This window comes from Somniosus microcephalus, chromosome 11, assembly GCF_052327205.1.
Source record: "Somniosus microcephalus isolate GS21.2 chromosome 11, FLI_Smic_1.0, whole genome shotgun sequence".
Classification (NCBI taxonomy): domain Eukaryota; kingdom Metazoa; phylum Chordata; class Chondrichthyes; order Squaliformes; family Somniosidae; genus Somniosus; species Somniosus microcephalus.
Genome location: NC_140997.1, coordinates 134,630,044 through 134,640,285, shown reverse-complemented (window position 1 = coordinate 134,640,285; position 10,242 = coordinate 134,630,044). Strand labels below are relative to the sequence as shown.

Here is a 10,242-nt window from a genome sequence, read left to right as displayed (position 1 = left end):
GAGGGGGGTGGGGGGGGAAGGGGGGGAGAGGGAGGGGGGGGGTGGGGGGTGGAGGGGGGGGCCGGGGGGGGATGTGGGGGAGGCGTGAAGGGAGGGGGGAGATAAACTTAAAGTACAGGAAACTTTGTGCTATCCGGCACCCCGGGACTGAGCTGCTGCCTTGCCTCAAAACTGCCCTACTCTCCAGAGTTCATGTTGAGAGATACGGAGATTCTTATCTCCGTATTTGACAACAAACACTGTTGCTTCGCAACAGCTTCTAAACACTCAGGTGTGGCCCTAAAGCTCTGTAGCTAAAGCTGTTGCTATAGCTACAGACCTTACCTTGCACAGCTTGACTGTTCAAACAAAGCAAAAAAAACAAAAAAAAAGAATAAAAAACGGCTGCTGATTTTTGCCAGTGGCTCCAGGTTGCCGGATAGCTCACCTCCGGATAGCACAAAGTTTCCTGTACTTATAAAACATTTTTGGTAAATCTTTCTGTAACATACACTTTACAACCTCACCAATCTTTTTATTAAAAAAGGGGTGCTCACCTCTCAGTGTGTTGTATCACAAACAATGGCCGCCGCTTGCTTTTCAGTTGGAAAGATTAGGCCCCGCCCACACAGTTGATTGTCTGTCTCGGTCACCTGGACCCGATTGGGAGCACAGAAGCCCCACCCACTCTATGTTCCTGTACTAAGATGGCCGCGCATGCACTCTGTTACACACTGAATCAAAATGGCATCGCACTGAAACTTTTCGCCCTCCTTGACAAAGATGGCTGCCGTTAACCTGGGGCTGTCAGCAGAAGAAATTTCCTCAGCTGCAAACACAGGATCTTCAGATTATTATTCAGGGCTTGCGACCTACCCCAGTTGCTTATGAAGCCTCCCCACCTACTGACCCCGGGAATGGAGCTGAGGCAGCACACCCTCTCCCCTCTGCCAGTGTTTGTCTCTGTCTAGGCCGGGAGCTTGGGTCCAGAGTTGCACTGCTGGCAGTTGGAGAAGCCTAGGCCCCGGGCCTGGAAAAACGGTGAAAGGTTGGAGAATTATAGAGGTTAGAGAAAAGATTTACAAATTAATTAACTTTTTTAAAAAACAATTTGTGTTTTAAAAGCAACTTTTTTTTTTGCTGGAAATGTAGATTTGAAAAGAAACATGCAGAAAGCGGGAAAAAGAAATGAAAAGTTTGGAATCAAGATGGCGGCGACTCACCTCGGTTCAGAACGATAAAGCCCGCCCACACACGCACCGATTGGTCGACCGTCAGGTCACCGAAGCGTAGGATTGGTCAATCGTCCCGTCACTCGACTGTAGGAGGGCCCGCCCGCACGCGCCAGGAACCCGGCGTACGATTGGTCGACCTCGAGGTCACTCTATCGCTAATGAGCGGATAATGAGATGCTAATGAGCGGAATGTTGAACGTTTTTTGGATACCGCGGGCGCAATTTTTGTCCGGCCGAAATGTAAATACGCTTATGACCGTTTTGGAATCGTAAGCTTTCTTTTGATGTTACGCACGTGTAGGTACGCTCTATAACTTTCGAGTGCATAGCCGGACAGACGCACACCAAAGGACAGACAGACAGATAGACAGATTGATCCGTTTATATATATAGACTAGCTGAAGTGCCCGGCGGTGCCGAGGCTTTTTCGAGGGCATGTTGTTGTTGGAAGAGAGAGAGAGAGCGACTGGGGGGAAGAGAGAGAGCGACTGGGGGGAAGAGAGAGAGCGACTGGGGGGAAGAGAGGGCGGGGAGGGAGAGGGCGGGGAGGGGGAGAGGGTGGGGAGGGGGAGAGGGCGGGGAGGGGGGGAGGGCGGGGAGGGGGGAGGGCGGGGGGGACGGCGGGGGAGGGGAGGGGGAGGGGAGGGGAGAGGGGAGGGAGGGGAGGGGGAGGAGGGCGGGGACGGGAGGGGGGGGAGGAGGGCGGGGGGGAGAGGGGAGGGGGGGAGGAGGGCGGGGGAGAGGAGGGGGGAGAGGAGGGGGGGAGAGAGACAGAGGGAAAGAGAGAGGGCGAGTGGCCCGCGGCCGCAAATGGAGCCAAGCCCCGAGAACAGGCGTGAGCCGGCTTGAGGCTGAGAGACGGCCACGCCCGGTTGCCGGGGTAACCCTTCCCGCTCACCAATCCCCGGCCGAGATCCGCACTCCCGAGAGCCCCCGCCCCCCCCCGCCCGAGCCGAACGCGGAACAGAGAGAGACGCCGCGTCTCAGCTGCTCCTGCTGCGCGCGCACCCTGACCCTCGTGGCTGACGCCGTTGCCCCGGGTAACGTGACACGGTGTGGGGGGGGCGGGGGTGAGGAGCTTAGCAGAAGCCGTGGGAGAATTACCTAGGTCGGGCATGGCTGGGCAAGAAACACCCAGGCTTTCAGGCCTATCAAAAACGGGGAAAGGTAGGAAAAAGAATCTTCAGGTTAGAGAAAATATTTACAAATGAATGAAGTTTTTTTTAAAACAATTTAATAAATTCAATTTTATTTTGCTGGAAATGTATACTTGAAAAGAAAGACGCAGAAAGCAGGAAAAAGAATGGAAGCAAGCTGGCGGCTACTCACCTCGGTTCAGAACGATAAGACCTCGAGGTCACTCTGTCGCTAATGAGCGGATAATGAGATGCTAATGAGCGGAATGTTGAAGGTTTTTCGGATACCGCGGGCGCGATTTTGCCCGGCCGAAACGTAAATACGCTTAAGACCGTTTCGGAAAGGTAAGCTTTCTTTCGACGTAACACATGTGTAGGTACGCTCTATAACTTTCGAGCGCATACCAGACAGACGCACACGTGACGACAGACAGACAGAAGGACAGAGCGCGACTGGGGGGGGGGAAGAGAGAGCGCGACTGGGGGGGGGGGGAGAGAGAGCGCGACTGGGGGGGAAGAGAGATCGCGACTGGGGGGGAAGAGAGAGAGCGCGACGGGGGTGGAAGGTGGCCCGATGGACCCCTGCGAAGGAAGAAGGTAAGCTCTCCCACCCCCTCACTCTTTCCCTCCCTGTCCCACCCCTTCACTCTCTCCCTTCCTCACCCTCTCTCTCTCCCTCCCCGTCTCTCCCTGCTTTACACTCTCTCCCTCTCCCCTCCCTTCTCTCCCTCTCCCCCCCTCTCCCTCTCCCTGCCCTCCACCCCCCTCTCCCCAACCTCTCTCGCTCCCCCCCCCTCTCCCCACCCTCTCTCGCCCCCCCCCACCCTCTCGCTCCTCCCCCTCCCCTCTCTCTCCCCCTCCCCTCCTCTCTCTCCTCCCCCTCCCCTCCTCTCTCTCCTCCCTCTCCCCTCCTCTCCTCCCTCTCACCACCTCCCTACCCCCTCCTCCTCCCTCTCCTCCCACCCCCTACCCCCTTCCTCCCTCTCCTCCCCCCTTCCTCCCCCTCCCCTGCCCGAGCCCTCATCCCCTGCTCCAATCCCTCTTTCCGCCCCGGGGCCCGGGCCTCGGCACCTGGATGAACGCGTTCCCTCGGCCGTCACCCTGATGCCGTTGGCCGTGAGGCAAAGACATGGCCCAGCCGAGTCCAGCGCCCTGGTCAGCTGGAGGTCCGCAGCCGCTGTTCGTCCGCAGCCCACAAAGCACCCGAGCCCAGCGCTGGCGATGTCTCCACGGAGCTCCGTGCCCCCCCCACGCACTGACATGGCCCCGCCCTCCCGAGCTGGCTTGAAGAGCGCCGATTGCGGCTGAGAGACGGCCGGCGGGCCCGGTTGCCGGGATAACCCTTCCCGCTCTCCAAGCCCCGCCCGAGATCAGCACTCCCGAGAGCCCAGCCCGGCCAGCCTACCTGGAAAAACGGGGAAAGGTAGGAAAATTAATGAGATTAGATAAGTTAATTACTTTGTAAATCTTTTTTTTTTAAAACAATATGTGTTTTAAAAGCAACGTTTTTTTTAAAAACGCAGAAAGCGGGAAAAAGAAAGGAAAAGTTTGGAATCAAGATGGCGGCGACTCACCTCGGTTCAGAATGATAAGGCCCGCCCACACATGCACCGATTGGTCGACCGTCAGGTGACCAAAGCGTAGGATTGGGGGGAAGAGAGGGAGGGGAGGGGAGGGGGAGGGGAGAGGGGAGGGGGGGGGGGAGGGGAGGGGGAGGAGGGGAGGGGGAGGAGGGGAGGGGGAGGGAGGGGGGGAAGGGAGGGCGGGGGGGGGAGGGGAGGGGGTGAGGGCGGGGGGGGAAGGGAGGGGGGAAGGGAGGGGGGAAGGGAGGGCGGGGGGGAAGGGAGGGGGGGAAGGGAGGGGGGGGAAGGGAGGGCGGGGGGGAAAAGGGGGGAAGGGAGGGCGGGGGGGAGGGCGGGGCGGGGGGGGGAAGGGAGGGCGGGGGGGAGGGGGGAGCGAGGGGGAGGGAGGGCGGGGGGCCCCCCCCGAGGGTCGCGCCCCCCCCGAGGGTAGCGCCCCCCCCCCAGGTGAAGACCGCCGATTGCGCGCGCAGCAGGAGCTGAGATGCGGCGTCTCTCTCTGGCTCGGCCGGCGGGCCCGGTTGCCAGGGTAACCGTGACGCTGACCAAGCCCTGCCCCCCGGCCGAGCCAGAGAGAGAGACGCCGCGTCTCAGCTGCTCCTGCTGCGCGCGCGGCCCCTCCCGAGGGTCGCGGCCCCCCCCCCGAGGGTCGCGCCCCCCCCCCGAGGTGAAGACCACCGATTGCGGCAAGCCCCGCCCCCCGGCCGAGCCAGAGAGAGACGCCGCGTCTCAGCTCCTGCTGCGCGCGCACCCTAAGCGGCGCTGGGCTGAGGCTCGGCCCTCCAGCCTTCGAGTGGGGCCGGGAGGTGCCTAGCTTGGGCGTGGGTGCGGAGGAGACGCCGAGGCTTCTAGGCCTACCTGGAAAAACGGGGAAAGGTAGGAAAATTAATGAGATTAGATAAGTTAATTACTTTCTAAATCATTTTTTTTTAAAACAATATGTGTTTTAAAAGCAACGTTTTTTTTTAAGACGCAGAAAGCGGGAAAAAGAAAGGAAAAGTTTGGAATCAAGGTGGCGGCGACTCACCTCGGTTCAGAACGATAAAGCCCGGCCACACACGCACCGATTGGCCCGGCGGCACACGCCAGCAACACGGCGTACGATTGGTCGAGCTCGAGGTCACTCTGTCGCTAATGAGCGGATAATGAGATGCTAATGAGCGGAACGTTGAAGGTTTTTGGGATACCGCGGGCGCGATTTTAGCCCGGCCGAAACGTAAATACGCTTAAAACCGTCTCGGAAGCGTAAGCTTTCTTTGGAGGTAACGCGCGCGTAGGTACGCCCTGTAACTTTCGAGCGCATAGCCCGACAGACGCACAGGCGATGACAGACAGAATGACAGAATGACAGACAGACAGACAGATGTACCGATTTATATATATAAGATAAGAGCTGTCTAAGGACATAAGGGGGGAGAAATTGGCTAATGTCCAAAAACGGGCGTGGGGATCGTGGTACGTGATTAACCCGCGCTGTTCATTATATTGCAGGCAGCACATTAAATTGGCGCTGCCAGCTCTTTTACATGATTGCTTCATGCAGCCAGTGCTACTTGCGCTGTTCATTGGCTGCAAGCATTAGCAGGAGGCCCGATATTGTGAGAGGCTAGCACTACTTAAAGTCAGCCTGCACCTCTTAAAAGGGAGGTGCATTGTGGCTGCAAGAAGTGATGGGAGATTTTTCAAAACTCCATTTTGCCTGTGATACTTTGAGCAATGGCTACACATGCAAGAGAGTGAGCACCAAGGTTTTCAAACAATGCACTGGAGGTCTTAGTGGAAGAGGTGGAAAGGAGGAAAGATGTCCTGAATCCACAGGAGGAAAGGTTGCCCTTCAGACATATGCTCAGGAGACAGAGAGAAGAAGTAGCAGCGGAGGTCAATGCCAGGAGTGTTGCTCCGAGAACATGGATGCAGTACAGGAAGAAGTTTAACAATCTGAAACAAGTTGTCAAGGTCCATGAGTTAATCTTCAAATGGCATATCCTACCAACTGCATCACTAGCCTCATCCACTGCTCAGTTCTCTACACCATCATCACCCACCTACCAATAATTTCTGTCAACAGCTCATGCACACTGGCAGCTAGTCAACCATGACTGCCACATCACCCAAACATATTGCACAACACTCACTGACACACTTCCCTCTTTTTTGCAGGAGAAGGTGGTGCATAACAGCAGGCAGCAGGAAAGAACTGGAGAAGTGTGTCTGCATGATTTAACCCCCATGCAGGAGACAGTGCTGGCCATCATGGGAAGCGGCATCACTGAGGCCATGACCACTGGCTGGGCTGGAGGGATCGATGATGAAGGTATCTACATACCTAATCCAATTTCTCTCATCCCACCTCTCCCTCATCCCACAATCTCTTCTGACTTACAAGCTGCAGATGGTATAAACACACATGTCTTACTTTCTCCACTCCCCTCACTACAACCCAACCCTTGTCCCTTTTTCATTTCAGATATCCAAGAACTGGAACCTTCCCAGTTAGTGAAGGAAGAGGAAGAAGACAGTGACAATGAATAGGCACCATCACTCGATCTTACACTCACAGCCACCAGCTCAGAGACTGTCACTATGTGTATTTTAGAGGCTAGGATAGAGGGGGAATCTCTGCATGTGGTGAGACACTGGGCACAAGTGCATGGGAGCCAAGAAGGGGGGGAAAGGATAGTGCAGGTGCCAGCTCGCTGGAGGGTGAATTTGTACACTAGTTTTGCTGCAGAGGAGTCAGATGAGGACTTTGATGGGCCAGGCTGATGGGTGTACATAACCAAATGCTTGGTGAACTGGAAAAACCTGCCAGAAAGCCTGTGCTCCAAGACCATCTGCTGTCTCCTCAATTGAAGGCCAGCAGCCTTTCACCACCCATGCTGCAGCCACTGGGGAAACACCTTGTAGGAGTACTAAGATAGGCAAAGGGACATGGAGACAGGCACTAAGGGAATGCATGAGGGCAATTAGTTTATTTTTGTATGCATTATGTCATGATTGAATTTATAAAATTGGATTAGAATGGGCATTTTCTGGTGTTTTTTATTTTTGTTCTGATTTTGTTACTGAAATCGCGCATGAATTATTTGATCATGTCGAGCCCGGGCAGAAAGGAGCTGTCTATGTTGTAGTCTCCCTTCCTCTTCATGTTCTTCCACTTCCTGTTGCACTTGCTCCTCCTTCACTTGCTCCTCCTCCTCCCCAGCTTCTCATCTGATAGGTGATAGCAAGGGCTGTTCCCTCATAATGGCCAGGTTGTGCAGCATACAGTATACTACCACAAATCTTGATACCCGCTCAGCTGAGCACTGCAGGACTCCTCTAGAGCAGTCCAGGCAGTGGAAGCATTGCTTGAGGACTCCGATGGCATGCTCTATAATGTTCCTTGTGGCAGAATGGCTCTCATTGTAGACTTGCTGTGCACGTGTGCGTGGGTTCCGGACCGGAGACATGAGCCATGTCATGAGTGGATAACCTTTGTTGCCCAATAGCTAGCCTTTGACTTGCATGATGTGCTGCTTGTGGTCGCACACTAGCTGTAAAATGAGGGAGTGGAATCCCTTTCGGCTCATGAATATGGCTAAGTTCATATGAGGTGCATGCAAGGCCATGTGCGTGCAGTCAGTGGCACCCTGCACCATGGGGAAGACTGCAATCTGTGCAAACCCTCGTGCTCACTCCCCCTGCTTGTCCCTGGCAAGAGGGAATGAGATGAAACTGTCTCTGAGTATAGAGAGCCTCAGTGACCTCCCTTATGCAGCAGTGTACTGCAAACTGCGAGATGTTGCTGATATCTCCAGCAGCAGCCTTGAAGAGCTAGACGCATAAAAGTTAAGAGCCACAGTCAATTTGACAGCCACAGGCAATGCTGTCCTTGCCCGGCTTTGAAGTTCCAGCTGTGGCTGCAGCAGTTGCCTGGTTTCAGTCACGACCTCTTTTGTGAAGCTAAGACGTCTCAAGCATTGATCCTCGCTGATGTTGAGTTAAGAGAATTGCTCCCTAAAGACACTGGGCAGATATGGGCTCCTGCTGAGAGTCTTTCTCCCCCTTCCTCCCTATTCTAGCAGCTGTCCTGCTCTGCGTGGCCTCTCTTCATTTTCCCAATCATGCTCAATTCCTAGAGGAAGCCCTACCAGGCCATCCATGTCTAGAAGCAACTTGTTTCAGCACAAACTGTTAAATCAACAAAGAAGTACTTAGCACCAGCTAGACCACTCCCTGTAAACTATTCAAACTTTAGCCAAGTATAGAAAAGCTCCAAAAACGCGTTGTTTTTGGAGCTTAGTTCGAATATTGCACCATCAGCCAGAAGAAATAATCCAAAACTAACCTGTAGGTAGTTCATGATCCCTTTAAATAGCACTGGTGGGGGGTCCTTCATTTCGTGTAACGCGTGTGTACAGCTGTGTGAATTAAGACAGTACGTATGCTGGAGCGTGATGTTCGAAAATGCCAGTGCTGGCGTAAAATCAGCATTGCATACTTACTGACGTCATAATCTGTCTGCTGCACATGCTGCTGGCGGTCGTTAGGTGCACGCGTGCAAACCCCTTTACCAAGATGGCATCCTGCGCACTATCCATCGGAAGTGTGCACATGCATCTTGGACCTAATTTTTGAGCGTTAGGAAGCCGCGTAGTGCCTAAAAAACGGATGTTACACACCCAATTTCTCCCCCAAAAATTCTTAGAAATAGGCAAGGGTCTTTTTTCATTGATCAAACCATCTATCTGCCATTTCGCAGTGTCTTTCAATCCATTCTGTCCACAAACAAATCCAATTGTCTCTAGAACCGATTTATGCTACACCCTGGTACTTATTCCACACCTCTTATTCCCATTTGGGTTAAAAAAAAAAGTTTCATCCACCTTCCCTTCCAATTTTAAATTACTAAATCTTAGGGCGCGATTTTTTCAATGGAGGCGGGTTGGATGTGGGTCAGGTGGTTTCCGGCTTCCAGTCCCGCCCCCAACTGCATCCGGCCAACAGACATGATTTTACGTTGATTGACCTTGTTGAGCCCACCCTGTGGGCTTGCCGGCCAATTAAGAGGAAGCCGGACAGATGACATCATTTGATGACGCGTCATCTGCCGGTTTTCTTAAAGGGACACGCACAATTTTTTTTTGACAGTTGATTTCTCAGTGTTTGACAGCATTGAGGTACTGCAAACACTAACAATCACTGTACAAAGGTGAGCTCTCACGCCCAGGCTCTCCAATGACTCCCTCCATAGGCTGAAATAGATGGCAGCTGCAGGTGAGGTGACAGAAGCGATCTGTCACTAGTGAGAGAGGGCCTCCCAATGAGGTGGCACTAGACATGGATTTCAAAACTCGTAACCTAACATTTTCTTACCTCAGAGACTCACCAGTGCACCATTGGATCCTTCACACCACTGCTGCAGTTGTCATCATTCCACAAACATTACAGCAGACTCACAACACGCCACACTTACCTGGCATGGTGTCCGGACATCGGGAAACCCAAGGCAGAAGCAGCAAAATTCAAAAATAGCCTATCAACTACTAGCAGCTACCTGTTAATAGGCAGGTAATTGACTTTAATCCTCTTCCCGCCACTAGGTGTCGAATGCATGCACAAATCGGGGACCCGACACTTGAGGCGGGTTGATGGTGGGATCGCAACCGGCCGTCAATCAAAATGCTTTTACCCTTTGACCCGCCTCCAAAACCGCCCACTAAGCGCCGGCAAAATCCAGCCCTTAGTTTCTGTTATCTGGCATTTGAGCTCTTCATCGTAGTGACAAACTGGATTAATGTTGTTGTCTTCCTTCACGCTGTTGATTAAAGTCTTGCTTTATGCTCAAACCAAGTGTGTAGTGAGTTTTATTACGTCAATTTAATCAACTTGTTTCAGAACATGGAGGTCTAGTTGTACTTCACTAGTTCCTTGTCTTACAAAATGTCCCTGGCAAGCTGGGGCCGATGCCCGAGTATTTATACTCCTTGGATGGCGCCACCAGCTGGCCGTCCAGCATTATTTCACGAGTAGTTCCTTGGCGAATGATGAGATTTATAACATTACAAGATGATTGATCCTTTAGCGAGACAGAAATCTCTCACTGACAGTATCATTGAGCCATGTTCATCTTCCTGGCGGGCTCAAGTCGTCATTGTTAAAAATCCTCTGAAGCAACACAAGAAACGTCTTTGCATCAATTACTCGCAAACTATTAACCAGTATACCGACCTGGATGCCTACCCACTACCACGCATCGATGACATGGTCAATAACCTTGCCAACTACAAGGTATTTTCAACTTTTGATTTAAAGAGCGCGTATCATCAA

The 10,242-nt window shown here is 53.2% G+C and overlaps 1 protein-coding gene across 1 annotated transcript in view; it reads right to left on the bottom strand.

Annotated features, from left to right (window-relative positions):
* dnah1 (dynein, axonemal, heavy chain 1) overlaps positions 1–10,242 on the bottom strand; it is a 971,783-nt gene that overhangs the window by 565,117 nt on the left and 396,424 nt on the right. The window contains exon 42 of the mRNA XM_085999976.1: positions 8,418–8,539. Within this exon, the coding sequence (XP_085856102.1) occupies positions 8,418–8,539 (122 nt within the window). The remainder of the gene's footprint in view (positions 1–8,417; positions 8,540–10,242) is intronic.